The following is a 22,573-nucleotide window of genomic DNA, read 5'->3' as shown; positions in this document are numbered from 1 at the left end:
AGGCCAAACTAACTGTGACCCCCACACTCGGGAAGAGTGGTCTCTGAGCAACAAGTAGGCCTCAGGTGTTGAACCCTAAGGCCCTAATTCCAAAACACCTTGACAGCTGTCAAAGGCATTTTAATAACGTTTCAATGTCTATGATGAAGGCATTTAATAACTACAAATCAACTTTTACTTTTAATATAGTTTAATTTAGAGATACAGTGCGGGAACAGGCCTTTCGGCCCACCAGCGATCCCCGCACATTAACACTAGCCTACACACTAGGGGCAGTTTAGAAACATAGAACATAGAAAATAGGTGCAGGAGTAGGCCATTCGGCCCTTCAAGCCTGCACCGCCATTCAATATGATCATGGCTGATCATCCAATTCAGTATCCCGTACCTGCCTTCTCTCCATACCCCCTGATACCTTTAGCCGCAAGGGCCACATCTAACTCCCTCTTAAATATAGCCAATGAACTGTGGCCTCAACTACCTTCTGTGGCAGAGAATTCCACAGATTCACCACTCTCTGTGTGAAATTTTTTTTCTCATCTCGGTCCTAAAAGATTTCCCCCTTATCCTTAAACTGTGACCTCTTGTTCTGGACTTCCCCAACATCGGGAACAATCTTCCTGCATCTAGCCTGTCCAACCCCTTAAGAATTTTGTAAGTTTCTATAAGATCCCCGCTCAATCTTCTCAATTCTAGCGAGTACAAGCCGAGTCTATCCAGTCTTCCTTCATATGAAAGTCCTGACATCCCAGGAATCAGTCTGGTGAACCTTCTCTGTACTCCCTCTATGGCAAGAATGTCTTTCCTCAGATTAGGAAATGTAGTTTACAATCATTGCCAAAGCCAAATAACCTACAAACCTGCACGTCTTCGGAGTGTGGGAGGAAACCGGAGCACCAGGAGAAAACCCACGCAGTCACAGGGAGAACGTACAAACTCAGTTTGGAGCACCCGTAGTCAGGATCACGCCCATGTCTTTGGCACTGTAGGGCAGCAACTCTACCATTGCACCACTGTGCCACCCTTAGCTAACTATTGCACTAACTTTGGCACTGTAGGGCAGCAACTCTTCCATTGCACCACTGTGCCACCCTTAGCTAACTATTTAACAATATTAAGCTATTTTAAAGTTTGATTTGTTATTTTAATTATGAATCAAATATTAAAATAGTATTAAAAACGTAATTTAAAACATCTTTGAAATATTCTTAAGGAGATTGACAGAGGATTTGCAGAGCTAATATTTCCACTAGCTGAGGTGTCTCGAAGTGCAGTTACAGAGTACGGAGTTTGCTGTTCAGGTCAGAGATTGATTTATTAATTGAAAGATACAGAGTGGACATAAGCCCTTGAGCCCAGAGAGTTCACGCTGACCATCGATCACCCATTCACGCAAGTGCCATGTAACGTTATCACACTTTTGTATCCACTCCCGACACAGTTAACCTACAAACCCGCACATCTTTGGGACGTGGGAGGGAACCGGGGCACCCGCAGGTGACCCACCAGGTCGCAGGGAGAACATGCAAACTCCACACAGACTGCACCCGAAGTCAGGATCGAACCGGGGTCTCAGGCGCTGTGAGGCAGTGACTCTACCAGCTGTGCCACTTTAATTTCATTATCTAATGTTTAATTATGCGTGTGACTATAGTTATCGATTGAACCATTGAATAGGCTACAGGGAACTCTGATGGAACTGGCCTGATGCTTTGGGAGGTGATGACAATGGGTCAAATGTCCTCTATTTTATTGAGGGGAGTTGCCGAACATGCGGGAAGTGCAATTTTTTTATTTTAATATTGTAATAATGTGGTTAATCATTTGGAAAAGACAAGGGCGGCCATGGTGGCACAGCGGTAGAGTTGCTGCCTTACAGCGCTTGCAGCGCCGGAGACCCGGGTTCGATCCCGGCTACGGGTGCTGTCTGTACGGAGTTTGTACATTTTCCCAGTGGCCGAGCGGAGATCTCCGGTTTCCCCCCATTCTCCAAAGATGCACAGGTTTGTAGGTTAATTGGCCTGGTGTATGTGTATAAATAGTCCCAAGGAGTGTGTGGGATATGTGCTGGGATCGCTGGTCGGTGTGGTCCCGGTGGGCCAAAAAGCCTGTTTACGCGCTGTAAAATAAACTAACCTAACTATACATGGAGAGTTATTATTAAGGTTCCAGCTGTTTTCATCATCATAGGGCATTAGATGCTTTGCATCAAAGGATGTAAAGTGCTGGAGGAACTCAGCGGGTCAGGCAACATCTCTGGACAACATGGATAGGTGACGTTTCAGGTCAGACTTCGAGACCCTGCTTCTCACTCATTGAAGGTAGACAAAAATGCTGGAGAAACTCAGCGGGTGAGGCAGCATCTACGGAGCGAAGGAAATAGGCAACGTTTCGGGTCTTCAGACTCATCGATATGCTTTTGACAAGAAGACACTAGCTTAACATTGGAACCTTGGCAGCCAATTTTGCATGGACAACATCCCACAAACAGCGGTGATATTAACCATATAACCATATAACAATTACAGCACGGAAACAGGCCATCTCGGCCCTACAAGTCCGTGCCGAACAACTTTTTTCCCTTAGTCCCACCTGCCTGCACTCATACTATAACCCTCCATTCCCTTCTCATCCATATGCCTATCCAATTTATTTTTAAATGATACCAACGAACCTGCCGACACCACTTCCACTGGAAGCTCATTCCACACCGCTACCACTCTTTCAGTAAAGAAGTTCTCCCTCATGTTACCCCTAAACTTCTGTCCCTTAATTCTGAAGTCATGTCCTCTTGGTTGAATCTTCCCTATTCTCAAAGGGAAAAGCTGGTCCACATCAACTCTGTCCATCCCTCTCATCATTTTAAAGACCAGAGATCATATTGATCAGAGAAGCAATCAGATACCTCTCTTCAGTTGCCAACAGGAAACACGCAGTTAGTGGCAGATGTGTACGGCACTCCTCTTGTGACTTTCAGCGTCTGCAAAGTCATTGCCACTGAATGTCACAACAGAACACAAGACAGAGAGACGAGGGATACAGGGTTCATGCCGGAAAACAGTGCTCAAGTTCAGCGAAGGAAAAACACATCAAATGCTGGAGTTACTCAGCCGGTCTCATTCTGCCATCTGATTATTTTGAAGGTGGACACAAAATGCTGGAGGAACTCAGCGGGGACAGGCAGCATCTCGGGAGAGAAGGAACGGGTGACGTTTCGTGTCGAGACCCTTCTTCAGACTGATCTGATTATTTTAACTGTCCGTGAATTGGACAAGTGAGCTTCCTGCAGACTGAATGACAGAGGTGTTGAGCAGATTGTTGCTGCTTTTGAGCAAATTCATTTTCATCTGAAACTAGGGAATCCAATTATTTTATCAGTGAGGGAACCTTACATGTGTAGGATGGAACCGCAGATGCTTGTTTACACTTGGTTATACAGGGAGAAGGCAGGAGAATGGGGTTAGGAGAGAGAGATAGATCAGCCATGATTGAATGACGGAGTAGACTTGATGGGCAGAATGGCCTAATTCTGCTCCTATCTCTTATGACATGACCTTACACTAATTTCCACACCTTACCCTTCCATATCTCTTCTTTTCCTCTGCCCTGACTTGCAGTCCGAAGAGGGGTTTCGATCCGAAACATCACCCATTCCTCCTTCTCTCCAGAGATGCTGCCTGTCCCGTTTGGACCCTTATATGCTGTTCCTAGTTCCTCCTCGGTAGGGCCGTGTAACATAGGCTCATCCCAAAGTCTGCTCACACTTAATAATTAAATGACAGATTCGGAAGCTACACAGAGAAATAAATATCACTCTGCCAGCTACAGTTATCAATAAATTTGAAATGACTAAATGAATACATTTTAAGTTGATGGACACAAAATGCTGGAGCAACTCAGCAGGACAGGCAGCATCTCTGGAGAGAAGGAACGGGTGACGTTTTGGGTCGAGACTCTTCAGACTGATGCACGGTCTCGACCCGAAACGTCACCCATTCCTTCGCTCCAGCATTTTGTGTCTATCTTTGATTTAAACCAGCATCTGCACTGCTTTCCTACACGACACTGGTCTATGTTCTATGTAATGGAGTGGCGTTTCTGCTGTTGTTTGCAATGCAACTAACCCTGTTCCCTTAACATGTATCTATACACTGTAAATGGCTCGATTGTAATCATGTATTGTCTTTCCGCTGACTGGTTAGCACGCAGCAAATGCCCTTTCACTGTACCTCGGTACACATGACAATAAACTAAACTAAACTAAACTGCTTCTGGTGAGAAATCGGTGCCATTCAGCCCAAGTATTACTTATCCATTCTTACACAGCTGAGGTTTCTGTCTATATGCCCATATCATGTCAAACTAACAGCAGGAAAACTTGTATTCCCGAATTGAAAATGTTACCTGCCTCCCTCCACTTGTCCCTGAGGTGGTGTGAAATACAATCAGAGAGTCTTCCAACATGAAACAGGTGCTTTACCATGTCTGGCCTTAACATGTAAGAGTATGGAATTCACTGTTTGAAAGGGTGATGGAGGCAAACTTTTACCATATCTAAAAGGCACAAGGATGGGCATTTGAAGAACTTTGAAGAGCAGGACTATGAGCTGAGGACAAGAAAGAGAGTTTAGAGTCATGCCCATTCTGAAGAACCCAACCCAAAATGTCACCCATCCTTTTTCTCCAGAGATGCTGCCTGACCCGCTGAGTTTCTCCAGCACTTTGTGTCTATCTTCGGTATAAACTAGCATCTCCAGTTTCTTCCTGCACATGTTGTCTGCTCCCCTGCTAAAACTCCTCAAGGTACGCCTACTTTAAATAAGTTCTCCCCCTCTCTCGGATGGGAGTTCTGCGAGACCCTCTCTCACTGCTCCCCCTCTGTGGAGCCTGAAGAAGGGTCCCAAGTCAAAACGTCACCCATTCTTTTTCTCCAGAGATGCCGCCTGCCCCGCTGAGTTAAGGGCCTGTCCCACTTTGGTGTAATTTGCGCGTCATTTACGCGACATCGTTTACGCGTTACGATGCACGAGTCGTGACGCGCACGTGATTAGCGCATGGTGCGCAGTACACGTGCATGGTGCGTGGTGACGTAGGCAGTGACGAGCGGTCGCGTGACGTGCAAATGACGCCCAAGTGGGACAAGCCCTTAACTCCAATGTTTTGCGTCTATCTTCATGTAATGCACATTGGGTTAGCTTGGACACAGTGGATAGATTGGCCTTTATGTCACCGAATGTAGGGTCCTCGGACTGACATTGGTCGGCGCGGACCCGGTGGACCGGAGATCATGTTTCCACATTGTAAAACAGCTTGTCATGAGGGTGTGAAAGATACTTTCACATTAAGAATCCACATTAATTATGTAGGACATAAAGTCAACTCATTAGTAGCAAGTAAAATATTAATTGGACTTTAGTAAACAAGAATTTGCACAACATGTCTGTACAATCCTCTGGGTGTAAATTAAAAGATTCTAGATAGAAATATTTAGCAAGTCTAGCAGAACTGCAGGAGATGGGACCAATCCATTTGTTCTTCTAGTCCCGCTCCACAATAGTTGTACACGTTGATTCATAGTACGGTATTCTTCCCATGAAGATTTGGGCAAGGTGGAATGGATGGGCTGAAGGGCCTGTTTCCTTGCTGTACCACTCAAAGACCCAAAGATGTGCCCCCATGGTGGTGCAGAATGGAGGTGAAGTCACATTCGGTGACAAAGATCCCTTGGATATGTGTCAGTGTCTCCCAACAGCTAGCAGGGATACTGAATAATAGAACTTGGAACAGTACAGCACAGGAACGAGCCCTTCGGCCCACAATGAATATATCACAACCCAATATTTTGATTGTTGTCATTTACCTCCACAGATGCTGCCCGACCCATTTTGTTCTTCCATACATTGTTCCAGATTCCACTATCTGCCATCTCTTGTGTCAACGTCATGGTTTTGGTTTTTGGATTTATAGTGACAAATGGAGACTTTACATTCAGCGAATTAAATACATTTTCATCTCAATAACGGTGAGCATGAAACTATGAGATTGAGCCATGCAGCACAGAAAGAGGCCCTTCGGCCCAACATGCTCATGCCGACCAACGTGGCCCGTCTCCGTTAACTAGCACCTGCCCCGTTTGGACCATATCCCTCTAAACCTTTCCCATCAGTCTCAATGTCTTTTAAATGCAGTTATAGTATCTACTTCAAACATCTCCTCTAGCAGCTTGGTCTATATATCCACTTCCCTCCGTGAAAAAAGTTTTTCATACAGAGATGGTGGTGTAAGGAATGAACTGTACATTTCTAGACATTATTTATTTTAGTCATAGTGTGATATAGCGTGGAAACAGACCCTTTGCCAAAACCTGCCTACACCGACCATCCATCTATAAGGGGTTGGGCAGGCTAGATGCAGGAAGATTGTTCCCGATGTTGGGGAAGTCCAGAACAAGGGGTCACAGTTTAAGGATAAGGGGGAAATCTTTTAGGACCGAGATGAGAAAAACATCTTTCACACAGAGAGTGGTGAATCTCTGGAATTCTCTGCCACAGAAGGTAGTTGAGGCCACAGTTCATTGGCTATATTTAAGAGGGAGTTAGATGTAGTCCTTGTGGCTAAAGGGATCAGGGGGCATGGAGAGAAGGCAGGTACAGGATACTGAGTTGGATGATCAGCCATGATCATATTGAATGGCGGTGCAGGCTCGAAGGCTCGAATGGCCTACTCCTGCACCTATTTTCTATGTTTGTATGTTTGTATGTTTCTATACTAGTTGCACCTGTTTGCATTTGCCCCATATCTCTCTATACCTATCCTTTCCATGTACCTGTCCAAACATTTATTAAACGTGATCCCATCTGCCTCAACTACCTCCTCTGGCAGCTCGTTCCATACACCCACCACCCTCTGTGTAAAAAAGCCCCTCAGGTACCTATTAAATCATTCCGCTCTCACCTTAAACCTATATCCTCCTTCTCTTGAAAAACAGATTGCTTTAAAAAAAAAAAAAGACTTAATTTATTAATACCTTTCAGAATTTAGGCAGGATATCCTTTCTCAGTCGGGGCCTACATCCAACTGCAGGCTACAGTAATATAGCAGCCTATAAATTAACACTGGGTGTGTTTAGACCAAGTGTTTAGAAATGTCAAAATGTTAAAAATGCTACCTTAGCCAGCAAATCGCACATCTTGTGAATGAAGAAGGGAAAAAAAAGTGGCATCCCTGGTAGCTATAAGGAAATAACAGCTACTTACACATAAGGCCCCATCAATCTAAACTTCCACATCAACAAAAATATCCATTAGATATGTTATCAATCAGAATATGTTATTTGTTCAGTGTCACCAGCCATTGTCTAAGGTCTAAATTCTCCGTTGTTTTGACTACCTCACATTACAGACTACAAATGGACTAAAATGCCATCATAATGCATCTGTTCCAACCATTTCACAGTTTGAACAAATGATATATATCTCAGTCAGCGCAGTTACGGCTGGGGATTGAAATAAATAAGTGGACAGAAGTCATATTGTTTGCAACAGTTGCAATGCCCTCTAAAACAGACACCGGGTGATACGCATCTACCAATTTAAAACACAGAAGACAGCTCTGAACAGATAAAGTGCATTAAATATAATGACAGATTGAAACCGTGGAAGTCTATGGGTCGTTCTCTGTGTATAAATACACCAATTCCTAACAGGAATAAGCAAAATGAATTGGTCTGGTTTGTAATGACTTGTGATTGTATAACTTATGTAGCTGTTTTAAGATGATCAAACATTGGTAATAAGGTCATAGGCAATGGGGGCAGGATTAGGCCATTTGGCCCATCAAGTCTACTCCGCCATTCAATCGTGGCTGATCTATCTCTCCCTCCCAACCCCATTCTCCTGCCTTCTCCCCATAATCCCCGACACCCGTTCAAGTCAAATGATATGCTTCCTTGACGCATCAACAAGGTTAGGTACAATGGAGACATAGGGAATTGGCCCATGCTGGGGTCTTGCATATCTGACGCTGGGCGACACGGTGAAACAGCTGAGGAGCTGCTGCTTCACAGCCCCAGAGACCAGGGTTCATTCCTGATTTTGGGTGCTCTCTGTGTGGAGTTTGCACGTTCTCCCCGTGACCGCGTGGGTTTTCTCCGGGTGCTCCAGTTTCCTCCCACATCCCAAAGACGTGCGGGTTAGTTGTAGATTAATTGGCCCTTCTGTAAATTGTCCCCTAGTGTGTAGAGAGGGAGTGGATGCAAAAGTGGGATAACACTAGAAATAGTGTGAAAATGTGATTGGTGGTTGGCATGGACTCCATAGACCAAAGGGCCTGTTTCCATGCTGCATCTCTGAACTAAGAATATAAAATGCCAGGTAACTCTGCAGGTCAGGCAGCATCTCTGGAGAACATGGATAGGTGGTTTCGGGGCAAGACCATTCTTCAGTTAGCCACACACATATTGGAACTGGTAACTTAGGACAAAGGTTATCAGTCATGGAGTCATAGACACATACAGCATGGAAACAGGCCCTTCGGCCCAATGCTGATCAACATGCTCCAGCGACACCTGTCCCACCTGTCTGCATTTGGCCCATATCTTTGACATTATTGCCATAGAGGGAGTGCAGAGAAGGTTCACCAGACTGATTCCTGGGATGTCAGGACTGTCTTATGAAGAAAGACTGGATAGACTTGGTTTATACTCTCTAGAATTTAGGAGATTGAGAGGGGATCTTATAGAAACTTACAACATTCTTAAGGGGTTGGACAGGCTAGATGCAGGAAGATTGTTCCCGATGTTGAGGAAGTCCAGGACAAGGGGTCACAGCTTAAGGATAAGGGGGAAATCCTTTAAAACCGAGATGAGAAGAACTTTTTTCACACAGAGAGTGGTGAATCTCTGGAACTCTCTGCCACAGAGGGTAGTTGAGGCCAGTTCATTGGCTATATTTAAGAGGGAGTTAGATGTGGCCCTTCTGGCTAAGGGGATCAGGGGGTATGGAGAGAAGGCAGGTACGGGATACTGAGTTGGATGATCAGCCATGATCATATTGAATGGCGGTGCAGGCTTGAAGGGCCGAATGGCCTACTCCTGCACCTAATTTCTATGTTTCTATGTTTCTATCTCTTTAAACCTGTCCTATCCATGTACACGGTGCTATGAGGCAACTGTGTCACTATGCCTATGTTCAACCCAGCATTGAATATAACATACCGGTAGACGGACAAATTATCTGGTAGGTTATTAATATAATTTTTCATTAAGGGAGTATCAAAGTTCTAGTGTACATCTGTGTGGGGAGATGGAACCTAGACAAATCATGGAAACCTTTTAATTCAGACTCAGAGGGCACCAATCGAAGGTCAAATGTTGGCCTGCTTTCCTTCACTCTGAATGTTTAGTTTAGTTCAGAGATACAGCACGAGAACAGGCCCTTCGGCCCACCCAGTCTGTGCCAAGCAGCGATCCCTGCACTATCCTACACACACTAGGGACAATCTACATTCTACACCAAGCCAATTCACCTACAAACCCGTAGGTCTTTGTAGTGTGGGAGGAAACCCACGCAGGTCACGGGGAGAACAAACTCCGTACAGACAGCGCCCGTAGTCAGGATCGAACCCGGGTCTCTGGCGCTGAAAGGCAGCAACTCTACCACTGTGTTGCCCCTCTGCGCCACTGTGCCATCCCAATGAATCAAGCTGCTTAAGACTGATTCCTGGGATGTCAGGACTTTCATATGAAGAAAGACTGGATAGACTCGGCTTGTACTCGCTAGAATTTAGAAGATTGAGGGGGGATCTTATAGAAACTTACAAAATACAAAAAAGCTGGAGAAACTCAGCGGGTGCAGCAGCATCTATGGAGCATCTATGGAGCGAAGGAAATAGGCAACGTTTCAGGCCGAAACCCTTCTTCAGTCTGAAGAAGGGTTTCGGCACGAAACGTTGCCTATTTCCTTCGCTCCATAGATGCTGCTGCACCCGCTGAGTTTCTCCAGCATTTTTGTATTTCGGGTCGAAACCCTGAAGGAAATAGGCAACGTTTCGGGTCGAAACCCGCAAGGGTTTCGGCCCGAAACGTTGCCTATTTCCTTCGCTCCATAGATGCTGCTGCACGCGCTGAGTTTCTCCAGCTTTTTTGTGTACCCTCGATTTTCCAGCATCTGCAGTTCCTTATTCCAGGCTAGATGCAGGAAGATTGTTCCCGATGTTGGGGAAGTCCAGAACAAGGGGTCACACAGTTTAAGAATAAAGAGGAAATCTTTTAGAACTGAGATGAGAAAAACATTTTTTACAGAGAGTGGTGAATCTGTGGAATTCTCTGCCACAGAAGGTAGTTGAGGCCACACAGTTCATTGGCTATATTTAAGAGGGAGTTAGATGTGGCCCTTGTGGCTAAAGGGATCAGGGGGTATGGAGAGAAAGCAGGTACAGGATACTGAGTTGGATGATCTGCCATGATCAAATTGAATGGCGGTGCAGGCTCGAAGGGCCGAATGGCCTACTCCTGCACCTATTTTCTATGTTTCTATGTTTCTATGTTAATATTAGAAAAACAACAGCAGGAATAGCTGGACACAAATATAAACATCACGTCACCTAAACTTGAGAACATTTTTTTTAAATTATTGCATTAACAAAACAAAATATCGAGAATGGCAAAGGGAGAGGCAGCATAACTAAATATTAACTGCACTTCACAGCTTCTGCAGTGAGAACAAATACAATCTGTATGGAACGACTTCCCGTGAATATGTGTGGTTCCACTCTTATTATTCCCTTTGAATATTCTATTACTGAAACATGAAGACAATTATTCTCACCGATGTTAAAATGTTCATAGAAAATTACCATTCTGGAACACCGTTTGATTGTCTTGATTAGTGCGGGTGTCAGGGGTTACGGGGAGAAGGCAGGGGAATGGGGTTGAGAGGGAGAGATAGATCAGCCATGATTGAATGGCAAAGTAGACTTGATGGGCCGAATGGCCTAATTCTGCTGCTATGAAATGCCAAGAAGCTAAGAATGAACTGTTAAAATTAATTCAAAACCAGGGGTGAGTTCTTGTAGATGCCATGTGCATGTACCTTTAATATAGTGACCTCACCACTACTAACCACTCCCCATATCAGAAGTATAATTGCAACCTCCCCACCCTTTGATCCCTCTCTAGCTCCGGTGACAGACCACGTACAGCTAGGGCAGCAACGGTTATGTGATATCAATAAAAGTAGTAAAGACACAGTGTGTTCATGACTCCACTTTACAGTTCTGCATTGCGAAATAAACTCTTGAAATGCCTTAAAAGCTGGAGTCAAGCCTAAGGAATAAACTGATAATTTTGTGAGGTGTCTTTGTTTAAATGGAGGAAAGTCATTCCTAGTGTGTGCTGATTGGATGATTTAATCTGGGGTAGGAATTGTCCTTGTTTCTTTCTCAGTGTTTTTTGGTTAACAAGTGGAAAACTGGCCAATGTTTCAGCTTTCAAAGGTTTAGAGGATGTTGGGTGAAGTGAGGAGGAATGAATGATTGAACGACACAGCATGGATACAGGCCCTTAAGCCGACTGAGTACGCCAAGCATCGATCACCCCTTCACTATAGTACAACGCTCTCATCTGCTACCTCAATTTTACAGAAGCCAATTAACCTATAAACCCACGATGTGGGAGGAAACCAGAACACTCCGACTCCCTCAGGTGCTATTTCTTACTCCACACAGATAGCACCTGAGGTTAGGATTGAACTAACCGGGTCTCTGGTGCTGTGAGGCAGCAGCTCTACCCGCTGCGCCACTGTGCCGCCGACAAAATAACTCAGTTGATTTTCTTTTCAAGGCACCTTAAAGGGCCTGAAGAAGGGTTTTGTCCCGAAACGTTGCCTATTTCCTTCGCTCCATAGATGCTGTTGTACCCGCTGAGTTTCTCCAGCAATTTTGTCTACCTTAAAGGGCCTGTCCCACTTACGCGACCTTTATAGGCGACTGCCGGCACCCGTGGTAGGTCGCCGAAATTTTCAACAGCGGCAGCCCTAAAGATGCTACGACTCTTCGGAGACCTCTCACGAACATAGGAGACCTCTCACGAGCCATACAGGCTGTCCCGAAACGTTGCCTATTTCCTTCGCTCCATAGATGCTGCCTCACACGCTGAGTTTCTCCAGCATTTTTTGTCTACCTTCAGTTTTCCAACATCTGCAGTTCCTTCTTAAACGTATATCTTTACACAGGTCTGGCTCCTGTAATTAATCTGAAGGCTTTACTGAAGACTTTCCATTCACATGTTGGGAATTAATGAACTAAACATGCTTCTCATTTACAGCAGAGAAACTGCGGGCTACCCACACACTACACCCTGCAGTTGGTACAACAAGAAGAGGAGGTGATGCAATGTACCACAATGAAATCGTGTGTGACTCATTACACCACAGACTAGCTTTACAATCAATGTGATTCAAGAAAAATCAGCCGGGAGAAAGCATGATTGAAAAAAAGTGATACATGTTCACGCCAAGAGCTGTCATAACACATTCCAAAGCTACACCCTAAACTGCCTGCATGCTTTAACATACAGAAACTGGGGACAGCCTAGTGGTGCTAGCAGTGCCTCAATCCTGATGGTAGACAAAATGCTGGAGAAACTCAGTGGGTGCAGCAGCATTTATGGAGCGAAGGAAATAGCCGAAACCCTTCTTCAAACGTTGCCTATTTCCTTCGCTCCATAGATGCTGCCTCACCCGCTGAGTTTCTCCAGCACTTTTTTCTACCTTCGATTTTCCAGCATCTGCAGTTCCTTCTTAAACAAGATAAACTATGAATTAGATGGCAGAAACAAAAAATGTTGTTTTTGATTTTGATTTTGATATTCTGCTGATCATAGTTCTAAATTGGTGATATTACTGATGTTCTCATGGCATTTCAGATGGCATTATATCACTGGGATTACTATTTAACATGGAAGGTAGAGAATATAGAACAGGGCAGTACAGGAACTGGTCATTTGTCCCATAGCCTGCGCTGAAGATGATGTCAAGGATAACCTAATCTCTATACCCCACCATTTCCTGTGCATTCGGGTGTGTATCTAAAGACCTTTTAAATGGCAGTGTGGTATCAGCTTCAAGCACCACCCCTAGAAGTGTGGATAACTGCACAATATATATTGATTTTATTTCCGTGTTGGGGTGGGAGATTGCAACCTTCACGTGGTCATGACTAATGCAACCAACCCGACGTGCACAAACATGATCAAATAGAACAAGTTGACCTACAACTTTAGGCCATGCACGCCATACACAAGAAGATTTATTCATTGGATCTATTGAGGATGTCCCGACACCAGCTGAGTCTCATGATAATCGAGTATATTTAGCAGGACAAAACATAAGTGAATGGCAAAAAATATGTTATGTCTAGTCTCAAAAGAAGACATGACATTGCTTTTTAATGAAAAATGCTGTATTGTTAGTCCACAGACCAATAGGTATTGGGGTACCTAGATCTTGTAGGAACTCTCTTCCACTTTATGCTTCCCTGGCATGGATTTATACCCTCCTGTCTGCCCAACCCCCCATTCCCGTGAATACTCTGCCTACCAGGGTCCATTTCTCTCGCTAAAGTCTTCCCGTGATGTACAATAACAACTGCAGTTTTTGTAGTACACAACATACAAGGGCAGTTCATAGATAAGTTGTGTACAGTTTTTTAATTCTTTATTGTGCAAATCAACTTTTCTTCCAAGGACTTAATGGGTCAGGCAGTATCTGTGGAGGGAGAGCTCTGGCCGATGTTTCATAGAAACATAGAAACATAGAAATTAGGTGCAGGAGTATGCCATTCAGCCCTTCGAGCCTGCACCGCCATTCAATATGATCATGGCTGATCATCCAACTCAGTATCCCGTACCTGCCTTCTCTCCATACCCTCTGATCCCCTTAGCCACAAGGGCCATATCTAACTCCCTCTTAAATATAGCCAATGAACTGGCCTCAACTACCCTCTGTGGCAGAGAGTTCCAGAGATTCACCACTCTCTGTGTGAAAAAAGTTTTTCTCATCTCGGTTTTAAAGGATTTCCCCCTTATCCTTAAGCTGTGACCCCTTGTCCTGGACTTCCCCAACATCGGGAGCAATCTTCCTGCATCTAGCCTGTCCAACCCCTAAAGAATTTTGTAAGTTTCTATAAGATCCCCTCTCAATCTCCTAAATTCTAGAGAGTATAAACCAAGTCTATCCAGTCTTTCTTCATAAGACAGTCCTGACATCCCTGGAATCAGGAATTTCGGATCTGGATTCAACATCATGATTCAATCAACCCTGCTCCACCCGAGGAGTTCTTCCAGCAGTTTGTTTTTGTTCCAGATTCCACTATCTGTTGTGCCTCTATCCTGTCTTCTCCAGCGCATTTTCAAGTGCCTCGGTTTTTAATATAATGTTAGCAATCGTTTTGTTGTGTTGCATTTCATTAAGAAGTATGATATGTTGAGTCTAACCCATTATACCCTGTAGATAGACACAGAATGCTGGAGTAACTCAGCGGGACAGGCAGAATCTCTGGAGAGAAGGAATGGATGACATTTCTGGACCAGACCCTTCTTCAGACTGAGAGTCGAAACGTCACCCATTCCTTCTCTCCAGAGATGCTGCCTGTCCCGCTGAGTTACTCCAGCATTCTGTGTCTATCTTTGGTGTAAACCAGCATCTTGCAGTGCCTTGCAATTCCCTGCCTCAGAGGGCGGTGGAAGCAGGTTCTCTAGATAGTTTCAAGAGAGAGCTAGATAGGGCTCTTAAAAATAGCAGAGTCAGTGGATATAGGGAGAAGGCAGGAACGGGGTACTGATTGGGGATGATTAGCCATGATCACATTATGGCTCGAAGGGCCGAATGGCCTCCTCCTGCACCTATTGTCTATTGCCTTCCTGTCCACTATACCATGTGCGAAAGATTGCCAATGTTTGCCAATACTTACCAAAAGGATGATGTGTTTTAGAGACAGGGAAACAATGTCGATTAAATAAGCAATTTCAATGGGCTCTGTTAAAATAGCAGATATTAATTTCGCCTGAAAGTATTGAGCTTGTGTGTCAATGTGTGCTGGTGCTATTTCTGGACTGGTTGGGGTGGACAAGGTGGAAACTCACCTCTGGATTCAGATGTCAACTGTAAATTATTGACACCTTGCCACAGCCGTTGATCATATCATCTGAACACATACACAAGGTTAAAGCCTTGTCATCGCTGTTCTACAACCATTAATGATGGAGAAATGCCCCTGTCCCACTTAGGAAACCTGAACCGAAACCTCTGGAGACTTTGCGCCCCACCCAAGGTTTCCGTGCGGTTCCCGGAGGTTGCAGGGTGGTTGCCGGAGGTTGCAGGTAGTGGAAGCAGGTAGGGAGACTGACAAAAACCTCCGGGAACCGCACGGAAACCTTGGGTGGGGCGCAAAGTCTCCAGAGGTTTCCGTTCAGGTTTCCTAAGTGGGACAGGGGCATCATTTCTTTGAAGTTCTTTCAGCGTGGCCAATCCTTCTTCTGCAGCGGGTTGAGGGGAAGAATGAATCTCAATGTTTAGAAGGTGATGGACATAAAACTACCCTACAAAAAAAGTAAATCGAGTGAGGCCGCTGGATTGTTGGTGAAGTTCTGGAGAACTTTAATTCTGCGGGCAAAAATAAATAAATAACTAAATAGAAATCGCGTGGTTCGGGTTTTAATCAGCGTTTCACCCACGTGGGGTCATTCGCACTTTGAAGTCAAACCCTTTCATTGAGTAGACAAAAGTGCTGGAGAAACTCAGCGGGCGAGGCAGCATCTATGGAGCGAAGGAAATAGGCAACGTTTCAGGTCGAAACCCTTCAAGTTCAAGTGAGTTTATTGTCATGTGTCCCTGATAGGACAATGAAATTCTTGCTTTGCTTCAGCACAACAGAACATAGTAGGCATTGACTACAAAACAGATCAGTGTGTCCATATACTATAATATAAATATATACACACATGAATAAATAAAATGATAACGTGCAAATAACAGATAGTTGGTTATTAATAATCAGAGTTTTGTCCGAGCCAGGTTTAATAGCCTGATGGCTGTGGGGAAGTAGCTATTCCTGATTCTTAGTAGCCATGAGTAGCTATTCTTCATAGCTTGTTTAGCCTGAGTAGCCGTTCTTCGAGTATTTAAGAAGGAACTGCAGATGCTGGAAAATCGAAGGTAGACAAAAACAGCTGGAGAAACTCAGCGGGTGCAGCAGCATCTATGGAGCGAAGGAAATAGGCAACGTTTCGGGACGAAACCCAAAGGAAATAGGCAACGTTTCGGGTCGAAACCCGAAGGAAATAGGCAACGTTTCGGGTCGAAACCCAAAGGGTTTCGGGCCGAAACGTTGCCTATTTCCTCCGCTCCATAGATGCTGACTGATTCCAGACTGATTCCTGGGATGTCAGGACTGTCTTATGAAGAAAGACTGGATAGACTTGGTTTATACTCTCTAGAATTTAGAAGATTGAGAGGGGATCTTATAGAAACTTACAAAATTGTTAAGGGGTTGGACAGGCTAGATGCAGGAAGATTGTTCCCGATGTTAGGGAAGTCCAGGACAAGGGGTCACAGCTTAAGGATAAAGGGGAAATCCTTTAAAACCTAGATGAGAAGAACTTTTTTCACGCAGAGAGTGGTGAATCTCTGGAACTCTCTGCCACAGAGGGTAGTTGAGGCCAGTTCATTGGCTATATATTTAAGAGGGAATTAGATGTGGCCCTTGTGGCTAAGGGGATCAGGGGGTATGGAGAGAAGGCAGGTACGGGATACTGAGTTGGATGATCAGCCATGATCATATTGAATGGCGGTGCAGGCTCGAAGGGCCGAATGGCCTACTCCTGCACCTAATTTCTATGTTTCTATGCTGCTGCACCCGCTGAGTTTCTCCAGCATTTGTGTCTCCCTTCTCCAAGTAGATGCCCTTCTTCAAATATGGACAGCAACTATCCGCCCCCTTCTTCTGCGGGGAACGTTTGTTATTAAACGGTGGAGAAGATTAAATGGGCTCTGTTCAAATATCCTGATATTAATTGTACTCTGTGGCCGCAGGGATCGTATCTGAAAGCTGCAGCCGCGACTAGCAGTGTGAGTTTTCAGAACCAAGGATACCAACCCACCGGTCTACAGACGCTAATAACCATATAACAATTACAGCACGGAAACAGGCCATCTCGACCCTTCTAGTCCGTGCCGAACACATAATCTCCCCTAGTCCCATATACCTGCGCTCAGACCATAACCCTCCATTCCCTTCCCGTCCATATAACTATCCAATTTATTTTTAAATGATAAAAACGAACCTGCCTCCACCACCTTCACTGGAAGCTCATTCCACACAGCTACCACTCTCTGAGTAAAGAAATGTTCTAGAGTAAAGAATGAACTAATGTTCATGCATAGCGCCGCCGAGCATCACAGCCGTGTATCTGTGGTTTCTTAAGTCGCTGACCCTTCTCTCCACCCCCCCTCTGACCCTTCTCTCCACCCCCCCAGTCCTTCTCTCCAGAGACGCTGCCTGTCCCGCCGAGTTGCTCCAGCTTTTTTGTGTGTCGATCAGGCTATTGAGCATCACATACTCCAACTAGGCTACGAACTGCATCGACTTGGGGACATTGTGTGTGTATTTGGAACAACATTATTTTGTCAACCTATTCTGAACTTTTGCTGTTGTATATGATGGTGTTCATAGAGTACCCTGTTTACATAACTGCAGATGCTGGTTTAAAAAAGACAAGAAACATAGAAAATAAGTGCAGGAGTAGAGGCCACTCGGCCCTTCGAGCCTGCACCGCCATTCAATATGATCGTGGCAGATCATCCAACTCAGTATCCTTTACCTGCCTTCTCTCCATACCCCCTGATCCCTTTAGCCACAAGGGCCACATCTAACTCCCTCTTAAATATACCCAATGAACTGTGGCCTCAACTACCTTCTGTGGCAGAGAATTCCAGAGATTCACCACTCTCTGTGAAAAAATCTTTTTCTCATCTCGGTCCTAAAAGATTTCCCCCTCATCCTTAAACTGTGTGACCCCTTGTTCTGGACTTCCCCAACATCGGGAACAATCTTCCTGCATCTAGCCTGTCCAACCCCTTAATTTCTATAAGATCTCCCCTCAATTTTCAAAATTCTAGCGAGTACAAGCCGAGTCTATCCAGTCTTTCTTCATATGAAAGTCCTGACATCCCAGGAATCAGTCAGGAATAAGACACGAAAAGCTGGAGTATCTCAGTGGGACAGGCAGCATCTCTGGAGGAAAGGAACGGGTGATGTTTCGGGGCCCCAAACATCACCTGTTCCTTCTCTCCGGAGATGCTCCCTGCCCGCTGAGATACTCCAGCCTTTTTGTGTCTATCTTGGTATGAATTTCGGTATGAATGAGTTTCGGGACATATGCCAATAAAACACTCTAGACTTATGACACTAAGAGTCTTGACACTATGAGACCACCGGACCACAGGGGATTGTTCTAGGTGGCGTGGGTTTTTTTTACTAGAGACATCATCTGTCCATTTCCTCCACAGATGCTGCCTGACCTGCTGGATTTCACCAGCGCGTTGTGTTTTGCTCAAGATTCCAGCATCTGCAGTCTCTTGGGACTTCGCTTTTTTCCTCTCCCCCCCTCCCCGCCCCACAGCCTTCCCTTCTCGTTCACTCGAGTTGCCGAACAGAAAATGCATTCAGGAAGACAGCAAATTGGATTATTCCAAAATGCTGGAGAAACTCAGCGGGTGCAGCAGCATCTATGGAGCGAAGGAAAATGGGCAACGTTTCGTCCCAGATACCACCCGCCCTGCTGAGTATTTCCAGCATTATTGCTTTTAAAAAAAATGTTATTAATCCGCTATTCCTGATGTAAGGGTGTAATATGATCTGCGTTAATCTGAAGCAAATGGTTTGGAGAGCATCGGTTGAAATGCCATTTAAGATTAAACAAGGCTTCCTCATTTTTTAATATTTGACATATATTTATATGGGGAGAAGGCAGGCACGGGTTATTGATTGGGGATGATCAGCCATGATCACAATGAATGGCAGTGCTGGCCTGAAGGGCCGAATGGCCTCCTCCTGCACCTATTCTCTATGTTTCTAAGGTAGACAAAAATGCTGGAGAAACTCAGCGGGTGCAGCAGCATCTATGGAGTGAAGGAAATAGGCAACGTTGCCTATTTCCTTTGGGTTTCGTCCCGAAACGTTGCCTACTTCCTCCGCTCCCTAGATGCTGCTGCACCCGCTGAGTTTCTCTGTTATTTTGTCTACCTTCGATTTTTCCAGCATCTGCAGTTCCTTCTTAAACACATTGTATTAATCCCCTACTTTGCAACGAGGCACAACTGTACAAGGTTCCAAAACTGTGTGCTATAAAAGAGAAATTGAAAACGGCTCCAAATACTCCAGCGATTTGCTATAACATACTTTAAAAGTTCAAGGTGAAGTTTACCCTGTACACACAAAAAAAAACTATCGTGATTTGCCGACACGTTGAAAATTGAGATCTGGTTGCAAGAACACCGTGTATATTTCTCCAGGTTTATTACCTAACCATATAATTCGTATAACGCGTATACATTCAAGGGGAGACGTCAGTCGAAATATTTTTTAAATGCCCATTTTTGCGTTGATATCAAAGCAACTGTTTGAACTCAAAAATGCTGGAGAAACTATGAATCCATAGATGCTGCTGCACCCGCTGAGTTTCTCCAGCATTTTTTGTGCACCTTCGATTTTCCAGCATCTGCAGTTCCTTCTTGAACACGACTGGTGGAACTCAGCGGGTCAGGTAGCATCTGGGGGAGGGAAATGGACACTCGGCATTTCGGGTCTGGACCCTACTTCAGACTGATGGAGGGACGAGCACCTCTCTTTCCCAACTTTTAACTCTGAAGCGAATGTGAAGAATTGGTCCCCGACCCGCAAGCATCATCACCTCGCAATTTCTCACCACCGGGAGCTGCCTGAATGGCCGAGTTCCTCCAGCACTTGTGTTTAAGAAGGAACTGCAGATGCTAGAAAATCGATGGTACACAAAAATGCTGGGGAAACTCAGCGGGTGCAGCAGCAGCATCTATGGAGCGTGGGGAAATAGGCAACGTTTCGGGTCGAAACCCTGAAGGAAATAGGCAACTTTTCGGGTCGAAACCCTGAAGGAAATAGGCAACGTTTCGGGTCGAAACCCTGAAGGAAATAGGCAACGTTTCGGGTCGAAACCGGGTCGAAACCCTTCCGGGTTTCGGCCCGAAACGTTACCTATTTCCTTCGCTCCATAGATGCTGCTGCACCCGCTGAGTTCCTCCAGCATTTTTGTCTAATCTTCCTCCAGCACTTTGTGTTTTGCTCAAGATCCCCAGTCTCTACAGGTCCCTGCCCCTCCAATAACGCCTAGTTCTGGGTTTTCTCCTAAGGGGACATTTCAACACGTTGTGGCAATCGATCCCATGTTAACGGACGAAGCTCTGGAATTTATACCCCTGCGTTTCCAGACACTGGTTTCTAACACTGTAACTCTTTTCCTTCAAACTCCACACCAGTCTTCCCACAGATTTTTCGCGTGTGAATAGGGGTTGGAGGATGGAGGAATAATTTGGAAGTAATTTGAAGTGAGTACAGTTTTGGTCTCCAAATCTGAGGAAGGACATTATTGCCATAGAGGGAGTGCAGAGACGGTTCACCAGACTGATTCCTGGGATGTCAGGACTGTCTTATGAAGAAAGACTGGATAGACTTGGTTTATACTCTCTAGAATTTAGAAGATTGAGAGGGGATCTTATAGAAACTTACAAAATTCTTAAGGGGTTGGACAGGCTAGATGCAGGAAGATTGTTCCCGATGTTAGGGAAGTCCAGGACAAGGGGTCACAGCTTAAGGATAAAGGGGAAATCCTTTAAAACCGAGATGAGAAGAACTTTTTTCACGCAGAGAGTGGTGAATCTCTGGAACTCTCTGCCACAGAGGGTAGTTGAGGCCAGTTCATTGGCTATATTTAAGAGGGAGTTAGATGTGGCCCTTGTGGCTAAGGGGATCAGGGGGTATGGAGAGAAGGCAGGTACGGGATACTGAGTTGGATGATCAGCCATGATCATATTGAATGGCGGTGCAGGCTCGAAGGGCCGAATGGCCTACTCCTGCATCTAATTTCTATGTTTCTATGTTTCTATTAAATAGAGTGAAGGGGTAATCTTAAAATGCTGGAATAACTCAACAGGACAAATTACAAATCTTACCTGAAGTCACTGTAGGGATGAACTATCCAAAATCCAGCTGATTTGACCCGTTCTTGCTCCCTTTCCACCGCCTTCTGACTGCCAAACATTCTCAGAGAAAACTTGTTAACTCCAGGCTGCAGCATGGCTCCGAATTGTCTCTGCATGAAGCCGCTTTGACTGGCTCTCAAGTCGTCTTCCAGGAAGATCTGGTCGGCGCCGTCAGCCTTGAAGAGCGCCGACCTCGCTTCTTGCTCGGCTGCCGCCTGCTCCTTGGCCCCCGACCGTCCCCTCTCCTCCGAGGCGTTGCCCGAGATGGAGCCGGAGCTGGAGCCGTCCTCGCTGCCGGGGTTAGTGCCTTCGCTCGGTGTGGACTCCCCCTCGCCGATCAGCCGCTTGCCCTCCGCCACGTCGGCTTCGTGGAGGTGTCTGCTGGCGATGGAGGAGAGGCTCCCTCGAAAGCGCCGGCAGTCCCCGTTGGAACTGGTCTTGATGAGGTCGGTCTCCATCGTCTTGCCTTCTCCAACCTTGGCATCTCCAGCCCACCTCGCACCTCCCACCGTGGGCGAGGGCAGATGCTTCATCTTGATGCTTCTCCTGCCCGGCTCCCTGTCCCCGTCACACTCCATCAAGCCGTCTTTGGTCCCTATGTGTTGAGGGAGGCTGTACAGTCTCTTCCGCATGGCGGGGGGCAACCTTTCCATCTCGCCTCCACCACCCGCTCCACCAAACCGTCCCTTCTCCTCCAACATGCCGCTTGTGACTGCGGCGGCCGTCTCACTGGCATCTCCGGAGAGCTCGGACCATCTCACCCACAGTCGCCGTGATGAGCAGAGAGAGCGAAGCCAAGCATCGCACCCCACTCCCCCCTCCCCTCTCCCTCCCTCCCTCCCCCTTTATCACAGTATCTGAGCTCTTGTAAACTTTCTTCAAGAATTATCTCCCCCCGTCCTCGATCCGAACGCAGGCAGCTGGTTCCCCGAAGAAACAAGAATGAATTTTGTTGGGTTTTTATTACACACAAAATTAAATTAAAAAAAAGCACGGGGAAATGGAATTAGCAGCCGTTTACCCTCCTGGTCACACGACATACACAAAGCAGGCTAGCGGTTGTCTTTCTGCACGTCTGCGCATCACTGGTCGGCAAGATTAGGAAATAAAGAGGAGAATTCCTATTACAATGGGGAAGAGCGCTCCGTGTCCTTCACCGAGCGGCGCCTTCAATGTGAAGAGAAATCCGATCCTTTGGGTTGCTATAGGAGACACCCTCCCGATTAGGTGTTAACCCGAGAAGCCACCCTTCCATCAGCCGAGCCACGCAATTCTGGGGCTGG

At 45.7% G+C, this 22,573-nt stretch overlaps 1 protein-coding gene across 1 annotated transcript in view; it reads right to left on the bottom strand.

Moving 5' to 3' along the window:
• hcn4 (hyperpolarization activated cyclic nucleotide-gated potassium channel 4) overlaps positions 1 to 22,075 on the bottom strand; it is a 162,901-nt gene extending 140,826 nt beyond the window's left edge. The window contains exon 1 of the mRNA XM_055662923.1: positions 21,261 to 22,075. Coding sequence (XP_055518898.1) covers positions 21,261 to 21,991 — 731 coding nt within the window. The 5' untranslated portion in view covers positions 21,992 to 22,075. The remainder of the gene's footprint in view (positions 1 to 21,260) is intronic.
• Between the last annotated feature and the right edge of the window lie 498 nt (positions 22,076 to 22,573).

This window comes from Leucoraja erinacea, chromosome 36 (genome assembly GCF_028641065.1).
Source record: "Leucoraja erinacea ecotype New England chromosome 36, Leri_hhj_1, whole genome shotgun sequence".
In the NCBI taxonomy this organism is placed as follows: domain Eukaryota; kingdom Metazoa; phylum Chordata; class Chondrichthyes; order Rajiformes; family Rajidae; genus Leucoraja; species Leucoraja erinaceus.
The sequence above is the reverse complement of the archived record's forward strand: the minus strand, read 5'-3'. Positions and strand labels throughout refer to the sequence as shown.